Source organism: Microtus oregoni, unplaced genomic scaffold (genome assembly GCF_018167655.1).
Source record: "Microtus oregoni isolate MIOR12 unplaced genomic scaffold, Mior012 000007F_ref0000211, whole genome shotgun sequence".
NCBI lineage: Eukaryota > Metazoa > Chordata > Mammalia > Rodentia > Cricetidae > Microtus > Microtus oregoni.
Genome location: NW_024543066.1, coordinates 59,067,103 through 59,078,864, shown reverse-complemented (window position 1 = coordinate 59,078,864; position 11,762 = coordinate 59,067,103). Strand labels below are relative to the sequence as shown.

Below are 11,762 nucleotides of genomic sequence, written 5' to 3'. Positions count from 1 at the left end.
AGACACTCATACACACCGTGCACACCACACACCAACAGATACAGACAATTAAAAAAATGCTTCCCAGCATCCTCGTGTGGCAGCTCACAACCACCTGTGACTCCAGCTCCATGGGATCAAGCAACCTCTTCCAGCCTCCATGGGCCACACACACACTTGGCATATACTCAGACAGACACATACATGCATACATACTTATAAATTTTTAAAGATATCTTCAAAAAAGAAAATCTCTTATATCTATATATAAGGGGTTTGTTTCCATAGTGATTCTAAATCCTGTAAAACTGACCATTAAAACTGACCATCACATGTACCTACTGAGTGAGAAGAATTGAGATTCAGTGCAAGGCAGTCTGGAGTCAGATCCTGTGCTCTCAACTTCTAATGGGAGATGAAGCTACTAAGTATCCAAAATGTACCTGTTTGGGTCCAGCTGATCTTTCACTTGTTCAGCAAAGGTCAAACTTCAAAGAAAACCAAACTACAATAAGAAAGTCACTTGCTGGAGAGATGGACGTGGGATTAAGAGCACTGGCTGCTCTTCCAGAGGGCTCAGGTTCTGTTCCCAGCACCCACATGGCAGCTCATAACTGTCTATAACTCCAGTTCCAAGGAACCCAAGGTCCCTTTCTGGCCTCTGTGGGCACTGCACACATGGTGCAAAGACATACATGCAGGAGAAACACCTATGTACAAAAAATAATAAAATATCAGAAGAAAGCAGCTTGCAGGATACTGTCTATTGCCAGCCCGATTAGCCTGAAGCACCATTTCCGCTTTAAAGAAAGTTCCATTGTAATGAACAGTCAGAGGACCAGGGTGCCATGCATCTTAGAGCGCTGGGCCAGGACACATCATGTGGCCTCTGAGAATCTGAGTTCCCTGCTTCTAGTGCCATGCAGTTACTCTCTGTTCCCAGTCAGGTTAGCTTGAGCTCACCGAGATCTTCCATGTCAGCTATCTCGAATCTAATCTGCAGGCATGGCTGTCTATACTGCCCTCTGCACACTGCGGCTCCACCTCTCCTCCTCATCACCCTCTCTCCCAATCCCCTGGGCCTTTGCCCATGCTGCCTACTGCCTGGAGCATTCTTTCTGAACTTTCCCAGCTCTTGGCCTACACGCCTCTACCTTGCCTTCCTCTGGGGTGATTTTAATGGCAAATGGCCACCCTAGGCTCATATATTTGAATGATTGGTTGTAGTGATATTTCATTTGTATTTTAATATAGCATGCCTGGTGATCAGAGAGTAAAACAGCCACACTGGTCAGCCTTACAGACCAGGAAGTGGTGACATGCACCTTTAATCCCAGTAGCCACACTAGTTTGCCATAGAAACCGAGCAGTAGTGGTGCACACCTTTAACCCTAGCCTTAGAGAGGAATATAAAACGGGAGGAGACAGCTCTCAGTCACAGTCTCATTCTGAGATTCCTGGAGGCAGGACCGCCATTTCAAACTGAGGTAGAGAGAGGGAAGAGCCAGTGGCTGGCGGTTTTGCTTTTTCTGACCTTCAGGTTGAACCCCAATATCTGTCTCTGGGTTTTTATTAATCATGCTACAATTGGTTCCTAGTTGGTGGAACTGTTTGAAAAGGATCAAGGCGCGTGGCATGTGGAGGTTTGTCACCATGGTGGCTTTTCTCGCCTGCCTATCTGCAGCCGTGCCTCCCACCACGGTGGTCATGGACTCTCCCTGAAGTTGCCAGCCCCCAATTAGAGGCTCTCTCTCTCTTATAAGATGTTTGGCCATGTGTCTCTTCCCTGCTGTCTTAGTCACTGTTTGTTGCTGTGAAGACACCATGGCCACGACAGCTAAAGGGAAGATTTGACTGGGGCTGGCTTACAGCTCAGAGGCTTAGTCCATTATCACCATGGAGGGGAGCATGGTGGCACACAGGCAGATATGGTGCTGGAGAAGTAGCTGAGAGTTCTACATACAGATTCACAGGCAGCATGCAGCCTGGATTGAGCATTTGAAACTTCAAAGCCCACTCCCGGTGACACACTTCCTCCAACAAGGCCACACCTCCTAATCCCCATCAAGGAGTAACACTCCCTAAAGAACAGCATTCAAATATGTGAGCCTATGAGGGCCATTGCTATTCAAACCACCACCAGAGCAATAGGAAAGTAGCTAGGACAACCCTCCAGTGGTGAGCAGGAGACCTCGCAACACACTTCCTGCATCATACTTCCCCTATCTTAAGACTTTCCATTATTTATTATCATCACTGATTTAACATCTTTCTTTCTAGGCACTAAAAGTCTAGGGAGCCAGAAGCCACTCTGTTCTGTTTAATCTTGTATTGTCACTGCCTAGACAATTGTCTGCCATCTAACAGACAGGAATTTGTTTGTTTATTTGAGACAGGGACAATGTAATCCTGATTGTCCTGGAACTCCCTGTGTAGGCCAAGCTGGACTCAAACACCCAGACATCCTCCTGCCTCTGTTTTCCTCTGCTGGAATTTTTAAAGGTTTGCACCACCTCACTAGCTTGGAATTGTTTTTTCCTTTGTCCCCAGAGACTGAATCTAGGATCTTAAACATGAGAAGCAAGCATTCTACCACTAAGATATATACTCAACCTTCCTCTTGCTTTTTGGGACAAGGGCTCACTAAGTTCTCCAGATAGGCTTTGAATTTGTGATCCTCCTGCCTCAGCCCACAGAGAAGCCAATTGTAGGCTTGCTTATACCAGCAGGCCCAACTCCAAAGATTCGTAAATGAATGGATGATGCTATACCTAATGAAGCTCTGAGAGGAAGAAGTGGCCTAGAGGGTCTTCTTTTTTTGTTTCTCGAGACAGGGTTTCCTGGAACTAGCTTTTGTAGACCAGTTTGGCCTCGAACCTACAGAGATCCACCTGCCTCTGCCTCCCAAGTGCTGGGATGAAAGGCGTGTGCACCACCACCACCGGGTGAGGGCTTTTCTTAATGTTAATAGATATTTATAAAAGTACATGTTCTCAATCATCCTAATCACAAGGACAATCTCTTGGTTAAAAGTCAATTTCTGCCGGGCGGTGGTGGCGCACGCCTTTAATCCCAGCACTCGGGAGGCAGAGGCAGGCAGATCTCTGGGAGTTCGAGGCCAGCCTGGTCTACAAGAGCTAGTTCCAGGACAGGAACCAAAAAGCTACGGAGAAACCCTGTCTCGAAAATCCAAAAAAAAAAAAAAAAGTCAATTTCTGAAGATAAACAAAGAATAAATGTCAGTTCCTGGAACACAAATAAAGCTAGACCTCAGGCCTTTTTGCTGAGAAGTATGACCTCAGACAATCGCCCTCTTTTTGGTTTGTTTGCTCTGTTGTTTGCTTGTGCCTTTGTCCCAGGGCAACTTTATTGAAAGCAAACACAGTCACACTCAACAGGCAAGGTTTCTCTCTGTGTCCTACACAAAGTCACCTACATGGTCACACAGTGACATACAGGCAAGGTCTCAGCAACAGGGTGGGGTGCTTCTCACGTCCTAAGACCCAGTAGCATAATGGCCTTCCTCTTGAAGGCCCAGGATCCACTGATCACGTGTGAAGCTGACGTGGTCTGCTGTTTTCTGCTTCACTGTAAGCTGAGGCCGTGAACTGACTGTGGAGGCAGGCATGTAGAGTGAGGGTCAGGGCAGTGGAGGTGAGTGAGCAGAGGGAGGGGTCACGACAGTGGAGGTGAGTGAGCAGAGGGAGGGGTCAGGGCAGTGGAGGTGAGTGAGCAGACGGAGGGGTCAGGGCAGTGGAGGTGAGTGAGCAGAGGGAGGGGTCAGGGAAGTGGAGGTGAGTGAGCAGAGGGAGGGGTCAGGGCAGTGGAGGTGAGTGAGCAGAGGGAGGGGTCAGGGCAGTGGAGGTGAGTGAGCAGAGGGAGGGGTCAGATCTGTGCTGGAGAGGACTTGGAGCGGAAGGAACAGAGCCAGACTGGAGCCTAGAGGAGAGCAGAGGTGGCCCTGCTCCCACTTGCACAGAATAAATACTTGTGTGTGTTTCATCTCTCCCTCTGTGCTCCTGTTCAACTGGGGGGGGGGGGGGACTTTTACTGTGCTTCTCTATGGAATCATCATGGCCCAAAGCTGGAGAACATTCAAAAAGTAGGGGAAGGAAAAGGCGTGAAAAAATACAAGAGAGGGGTAAGGACTAGGGCAATCCATTGTACATTAACAGGTAAGTGGACTAATAATTACATTGTAGTCAAAAAAATACTGATATGTGTGCACCAAGGTGAACAGATTTCTAATATGTCAAAGTCAGGTGTGGTGGCTCCCTTCTGCAGCCCAGCACTCGGATGTCTGAGAAGGAGGGATCCCTGCAGAATCGGTACCAGCCTGGGTTACACAGTGAGACCTCACAATAACAAAGAGGTGTGCGCTGGGCTGTAGTTCTACAACTTGTTCAATGATCCCAGGCGAGTCATTTAAGCTTTCTAAGGCTTTCCCCATGATCTATTGCATAAAGACAACGATACTGAAATGTACCTTTAACAGTGACTGTGAAGAGTAATAATAATAATAACATTATATAATAATAATAATAAATAGTGACATGACATGTGTAAACCCCTAAGCAGAGAACCTGGTGAGCAGTCAAGTGATCAGTAAGTAGAAGCAACAATTATTTTTGCAGCAATTATTATTAACCTAAAGTAAACAAATGAACAGGAGTTTAATGCAAGGTTAATCTCGCTGCACTAATTTCCCCTCGGGGTTAAAGTACCGGGTTCTATTACCACTTCCTTCTTCATCTGTGTCTACTGCAAGACTATCAGAAGAGCCTAGGGTCGGGGGCTTGGGGGTGCCCCAAACAAGCTACTAGGTCTCTTATGCTGGTGAAAGGATGTGAGTTGGTAAAACCCTTCCCCCAAATGCCCCCACAACCCCTTCCTCCTGCCGGGACAAGCTAAATTGGCTGGAGCTATGACTTCCGGGATGGAAAGTCAGTCTCTCAATTCCATTCCCAAGGTTAGCCACCACCCTTCTGGATTTCGATGCAGGATGCATTCGGAAGGGGATGGGGGAGTTGAATATTAAGTATGGAAATTTCAATCCCTCTTCCCAAATGCAGAGCGTTTTCCCAAATGCCCAGATTTTTAGGGAGTAGTCCAACTTTCTCAAGTCCCATAAAACTAAACTGGAGACTTGACCTCCGACAGTTTGTGAGGAATGGCAGCGCTGGTCTTCTGTTTCCATAGCTGTAAAATGGGAGATGATAAGGGGACCAGCTGCCTAAAGTTCTCTGTGAAGATAAAATAAGCCAGTATATACAAAGAGCATAGAATACTCCCTAGTACATCCCATCCATGGATTCTGCAGGTTTTAGCTAAACTTTAACAGGGGTTTTATTTCACGCATCCTGTTTATAATACCTTTTATACATGGTCATATGTTTCTCAACCACTAGGCATCAGCAATGGCCTTGTTGTAGGGTATTTCAACCCCAATGCACCTCTGAGGAAGAAGTTTGGCTGGAGGAGGGTGTGTGTGCATGCACGAGCATGAATGTGTCTGTGTGTGTGTGTGTGTGTGCCTGTGCGTGTGTTTTTGAAACTAGGGCCTCACTGCATTTTGGGCAAACCTTCTGAACTACACCCCTAAGCCCTGGCTAATGGCTTAGAAATGTTTCAAACCCGAGGCACCCCCAGCTTTTCCACAGCGCCAACCACAAACAGTTCTATCTGTTCATTTTATTTTTTGAGAAAATGGGTTGCACATAAAACAATCCAACAAAAATTTGAAACTAATTGGTAATATGATTTAATAATAACAGCGTCTGCGCACTTAAAAATGATCAGGCGGTAAGCAGGACTTGGTCAATCTCTGCCAATGTCTGGAGCTCATTCTGGATTCACAAAGCTCCTTAGTCAGCTCCAGAAACCCTTAGCCTAACACAGAACCGAGAAAGCAATCAGAGAGCATCGAGTGCCCTCACCAGCAAAATCAAGACTGTGGGGGGAAACTTCACAAAAGCAAGCAGGCAGCTGACTTCAGACAGAGACGAAAGTGAACAGTGTTGGGCATGGCCCTGGGGCCAACCACCTAGCTTCCATCGGTTTCACTAGTAACTCTGGGGCCCATCTTACAGAACCCTCTGAAAGGTAAAAGAGAGGGAAGAGTGTAAACTGAAAGTTCATCTCAGTAGGGAATAGAAGAATTAGGAATGGGGATGTTGGCGGAGGTAGAAGGAGGCTTTTCCCCAAAGCCCAGTGCCCTCAATTTAATGAAAATCCAAGAGTTTGCTCTAAATTGGAAAAAAAATAAGGAACCTACTATGGCCAGCCCCTGGCAAACACACACACACACATACACACATACAGACTTAACACCTCTGGCTCTGCCTCAATTACACTAAGGTAATTGTATTAACCAGGGTTCTCAAGGAACAGAACTTACAGAGTGAAATATATATGTACTTTTTTCATAAATATATGGCTTACAGGCTGGGGTCCATCTAGTCCAACAAACAGTGGCAGCCTCCCAACAGAAGGCCCATGAATCCAGTAGCTGTTGGGTCCACCAGGCTGGATGGCTCCTCTTCAGTATATGCCAGAATCCAGAAGTAGGCTCTAACGCCAATGAAGGAAGAGACCAGCCAGAGAGAGCAAGCTTCCTTCTTTCTAGTCCTTTATACAGGCTGCCAGCAGAAGGTGTGACCCAGACTAAAGGTGGGTCTTCCCATCTCAAAAGATTCAGACTAAAAGTGCTTCTTCTCATTTCAAATTATTTCAGAAAAAAAAAAAAAAACCCGCACAGGTGTAGTGTCACTTCCGTTTCAGTTATTTCCAGTCAAGTTGACAACCAAGAACAGCCACCGCATTAATTATAAGGACGAATTGGGAGAAAGAATCTTCAAACACTTCTGTTGCATCGAACAGACACCGCGTCCCCCTCCCAAGCCACGGAAGCAATTACAAAAGCAATGATACGAAAATTAATTCAGTAATAAATACTTGAGCATTTGGAATATGTCAGGCATTTGCGGGCTCTGGACTTATCAGAACATCTGGCCGGCTTGACCACAGTGTAAACAGGAAAGCAAACTTCAGACAGTGTAGACGTGACAACCAGGAAGAAGTTAATTCCTTGGATTGGTGAATTAGATCGCTTCATGGTCCAGAGCGGAAATGAGCAATCTTTGCGGCAACCCGGCACCGCGGCGGTACTAAAGCACAGCAAAGTATTAAACGGGGGAGAAAAAAAAAAAAGAAAATCATAAGCCATGGACAGGAATCTAAAGCTTGAGGGAGAACCCCAACAGACTTCTACCAAAGCCGCAGCAACGCTGAACGTTCGCATTGGTAAACCAATCAGTTAAGGGCAAGGACACCATAAATTAGGGGTGAGGGAGGGGGTAATCACAAACCACGAACAGGGAGGGATCTAAAGCTTGAGTGAGAACCCCAACCGTCTTCTACCAAATTCGCAGCAACGCCGCACGTTCGTGTTGGTAAATTAATCAGTTACAGGCGAGGACACCGCCCTCAACTACCGGAAACCGCCTGTACCCAGGACACATAATATAACTGAACCGAGCGACTTCAGTTTTTGAGTGGTACACAGCATTCGTCGCCACAGGTTTAGGTGTGTCCTGGAGCCCTCTAACTGCCAAAGTAATCAAGTCAGTCATCTCACTTTAGGTCGATAAAGTGCCCGAACACAGTCTAGAACACGGAAGAAACCCAGCCGAGAGGCCAACCTCCATTACCCTAGTTTAAAAGTAACTCCTAGGAGCTAAATGGGTGCGAGGAGCTCAACAGCCAACTACAAACCAGCTCAGAGAACCTCACAATTACAAATGCTTAAAACTGTGAAGTGAACCTTCTCCAAGACCCTTAAAGTTTAACTTTGGAATAGGAACTAGAAACTAATGCGAGTGGACAAAGCTCTTTCCTGATTTAAGCGGGTGGTTCTGCAAGAGCAAAGGGGGCAGCGAGTGCCTCATCCTCTACTTGGCGCTGGTGTACTTGGTGACCGCCTTGGTGCCCTCCGACACGGCGTGTTTAGCCAGCTCCCCCGGCAGCAGCAGGCGCACGGCCGTCTGGATCTCCCGGGATGTGATGGTAGAGCGCTTGTTGTAATGCGCCAGGCGCGAAGCTTCGCCTGCGATGCGTTCGAAGATGTCATTGACAAATGAGTTCATGATGCCCATGGCCTTGGACGAAATGCCAGTGTCGGGGTGCACCTGCTTCAACACTTTGTACACGTAGATGGAGTAACTCTCCTTGCGACTGCGCTTGCGCTTCTTGCCGTCTTTCTTTTGCGCCTTGGTGACTGCCTTCTTGGAACCTTTCTTGGGAGCCGGGGCGGATTTAGCCGGCTCAGGCATGATTGCAAAACACAGGAGAGTTGCCTAGTAAGTGAGAAAATAAGCTACACTCCCGAGGACCTGAGCCTTTTATAACCACCTTATGTAAATTAGGCCTCAAAATACTTTTTATTTCCATTGGTTCATACATGAAGCTTGTGTTTTCAGTACAAGCCTACGTAACAAAGACTCTAAATTTCAGATTTCATTGGACTTCTCGGCGACCAAATTACGACCAATGAAAAGCTGGCTCCTGACCCCACCCCTAGGAAAGCGTATAAAGGCCTTAAGACGCCAAAACCTAGTTTTGTAGTAAAGTCTGTAAAAGTTAGTTTTACTGTAAAGTCATGTCTGGCCGCGGTAAGCAAGGAGGCAAGGCCCGCGCCAAGGCCAAGTCGCGGTCGTCCCGCGCCGGCCTGCAGTTCCCGGTGGGGCGCGTGCACCGGCTGCTGCGCAAGGGCAACTACGCGGAGCGCGTGGGTGCGGGCGCGCCCGTGTACATGGCTGCCGTGCTGGAGTACCTGACGGCCGAGATCCTGGAGCTGGCGGGCAACGCGGCCCGCGACAACAAGAAGACGCGCATCATCCCGCGCCACCTGCAGCTGGCCATCCGCAACGACGAGGAGCTCAACAAGCTGCTGGGCAAAGTGACGATCGCGCAGGGCGGCGTCCTGCCCAACATCCAGGCCGTGCTGCTGCCCAAGAAGACCGAGAGCCACAAGACTAAGAGCAAGTGAAACTGACGTCAATACAAAAAAGGCTCTTTTTAGAGCCACCAACTCTTCATTAAAATGAGCTAATGCGCTAGTTCGTGATCAGCTCTTTTAGTTGACTCTTTGGTGGCTCTTAAAAGAGCCTTTTTGCGTAGGAAGGGATATTGAACGAATTATTTGTTCTTGCCGGGCTTATGGCTCTCCGTTTTCTTTGGTAATAAAACAGCCTGGATGTTGGGCAGGACGCCGCCCTGGGCGATGGTGACCCCTCCTAGCAGCTTGTTGAGCTCCTCGTCGTTCCTCACAGCCAGCTGCAAGTGGCGCGGGATGATGCGCGTCTTCTTGTTGTCGCGGGCCGCGTTGCCCGCCAGCTCCAGGATCTCGGCCGTCAGATACTCCAGCACGGCAGCCATGTACACGGGCGCGCCCGCACCCACGCGCTCCGCGTAGTTGCCCTTGCGCAGCAGCCGGTGCACGCGCCCCACCGGGAACTGCAGGCCAGCGCGGGACGACCGCGACTTGGCCTTGGCGCGGGCCTTGCCTCCTTGCTTACCGCGGCCAGACATTATGGCGGAATAAGCAATAACTGCTGCTTTTTCAAGAAAAGGATAAGGAAAGGTGAAGCAATTTGGGGTAATTTATAAGATGTGTCGGGAGGGGTGAAGGAAAAGTAGTTTGATTGGCTGAAAGCAGAGCTGCCTCCAATAGCCAATGGGAGAGCAGAAGGTAGGCTCCATGCTTTACATCCTGCAGTACCGGAAATGACGGATTTTTTTTAATTTACCAATCGATGAACGCCACATTAAAGCTCCCTATTTACACCAAAGAATTTTTAAAGGCAGAAGGCTTTCGCGGAGCTGTTTATTTTAGTGTGGTCACTTATAAAGGTTTAGAGAAACCACCACCATCACCCTTCAAGAGCACAGAAAGCCACTCCCCTCGAAAATATTGGATTTTTCCCCCTTCAGCTTTAAATTACTCTTCCCTGTCTCTCATAGGCAGGCTCCGTAAAAGAACTAACGAAGTTGCCTCCCTCCCCTTCCTTAGCCTTGTCTGTGGCTACCCAGTCCCCATCTCTTTGCTCTGAATCGTTTGACCGAGGATTACACGAGATTGCCATTCTCTTTGACCTCTAGGAGGCGTCTGTCGCCACCAGACTTGTTTCCCCCAGTTTTCAAGATGTCTCCCTCTTTTGATCTCTAATCCCATTTTCTTTACCCTGCTCCTGTTCTCTCCCCTCGTCTAAATTCACGAGTTTAGCAGGACTATCCTATCCCCAGCTCTTAACTCTGAGAAAGAAGGCTGACAAGCTTCCTGCTAATCCAGACTCGTTTACCTCAGACGGCTGTATCAATCAACGCTTACCATTATTTAGCCCGTTTGTCTCAACGAGCATCTTATGGCATCTGAACGTGAACTCCACTTATTTTGCCCTTCCCCAAGAATTGCACGCACAGACTTTCAGGTATTATGATAGACTCTGATCTTGTCTTTGTCACAACACTGTATCCTGTCATTTACTTCCTTAACATCAATCCACCCTTTTCCACTTCGTTTTCCTCCCTAGGATTCCAGCGACAAGCCCGAATGAATAGTTTTGTCTGCAGACTCTGGCTTGAACAATCGTCCCCATCCCCACCTCTACCCCAGCACTTTTCCTTTAAACTCTTTGGAAACCCTCTGTTTCTTTCTTCTTAGTGTCTCCTCCAGCCCCTACCTAGCAAAACCTTGCCCTTTTCTTGATAACACTGTGAAGATGGTATGCTTATGAAGAAAACAATAGAGTTCAATTCTACCTTTTTAGCGCTCTTCTAATATTCATTTTCATCCTTGTTTTTTGGGGAGGGTTATTTATTTTTATTTTATGTGTGTGGGTGTTTTGTCTGTACCTGGTGCTAGTGATGGGCAAGGCCTCGAATCTCCTGGAACTAGAATTGCAGACTGCTGTTAGCTATCTTGTGGGTGATGAGCATGGAAGCTAAGTCCTCTGGAGGACTAGGCAGTGTTCTCAGTGACTGCTGAGCCACCTCTCCAGCCCCTCACTGGTGTTTATTGAATGTGCGCCACTGGCCAATGAACGATACTGGTCATTAACACTAGTACAAATGAAATGTCTAGAAATGGCAGCGGGCTCGTTAATTATGCGAATTAAGTCAGTTAATGTTAGCTATATACAGAAATTAGTCCTAGGGAAGATGTCACATACTTGAGGAATGACCAAATCTAATCACAAACAAGCAAAGAAAACAAAAGGCAGGGTTTCTCTGCATAACAGCTCTGGTTGTCCTGGATCTCACTCTGTATACCAGGCTAGTCTCAAACTCACAGAGATCCACCTGCCCCTGCCTCCCGAGTGCTGGGATTAAAGGGTGCCACCACCACCCAACCACAAAATTAAAAAAAAAAAAGTCAATGAAGGTGTTTCCTCAGTAAGTGAAATGTAACATAATTCAGAAAATAATCCTAACCCTTTTTTTTATGATTTCATTTCATTTTAGAAAGTGAATGAGTTCACAGAATTTGCAGGTGGCATTTATGATGGGAATATGTTGTATTTCTCCAACATTAAGAATATATAGAGAGCCCAGAAAGACAAATATCATATGTACTCATTCACACATGGCTTTTAGACATAAAGAAAACCAGCCTACAATTCACAATCCCAGAGAACTTAGACAACAATGAGAATCCTAAGAGAGACATACATGGATCTAATCTACATGGGAAGTAGAAAAAGACAAGATCTCATGAGTAAATGGGG

General features: G+C 47.2%; 3 protein-coding genes across 3 annotated transcripts; 1 reads left to right on the top strand and 2 right to left on the bottom strand.

The window, feature by feature from the left end:
- Nucleotides 1–5,669: 5,669 nt before the first annotated feature.
- Nucleotides 5,670–8,328, bottom strand: LOC121451041 (histone H2B type 1-J). The gene has a single exon (XM_041656516.1). The coding sequence runs from the start codon at nucleotides 8,307–8,309 to the stop codon at nucleotides 7,929–7,931; it is 381 nt and encodes a 126-aa protein (XP_041512450.1). The 5' UTR covers nucleotides 8,310–8,328; the 3' UTR covers nucleotides 5,670–7,928.
- A 287-nt stretch (nucleotides 8,329–8,615) lies between these two features.
- On the top strand, nucleotides 8,616–9,041 carry LOC121450549 (histone H2A type 2-C). Its single transcript, XM_041655577.1, has one exon. The coding sequence runs from the start codon at nucleotides 8,636–8,638 to the stop codon at nucleotides 9,023–9,025; it is 390 nt and encodes a 129-aa protein (XP_041511511.1). The 5' UTR covers nucleotides 8,616–8,635; the 3' UTR covers nucleotides 9,026–9,041.
- Nucleotides 9,042–9,174: 133 nt separating this feature from the next.
- Nucleotides 9,175–9,588, bottom strand: LOC121450550 (histone H2A type 2-B). Its single transcript, XM_041655578.1, has one exon. The coding sequence runs from the start codon at nucleotides 9,565–9,567 to the stop codon at nucleotides 9,175–9,177; it is 393 nt and encodes a 130-aa protein (XP_041511512.1). The 5' UTR covers nucleotides 9,568–9,588.
- Nucleotides 9,589–11,762: the final 2,174 nt, after the last annotated feature.

Bases quoted from the DNA above. Each gene is read 5' to 3' on its own strand.
- LOC121451041 (XM_041656516.1), bottom strand. From the start codon at position 8,309: ATGCCTGAGCCGGCTAAATCCGCCCCGGCTCCCAAGAAAGGTTCCAAG.
- LOC121450549 (XM_041655577.1), top strand. From the start codon at position 8,636: ATGTCTGGCCGCGGTAAGCAAGGAGGCAAGGCCCGCGCCAAGGCCAAG.
- LOC121450550 (XM_041655578.1), bottom strand. From the start codon at position 9,567: ATGTCTGGCCGCGGTAAGCAAGGAGGCAAGGCCCGCGCCAAGGCCAAG.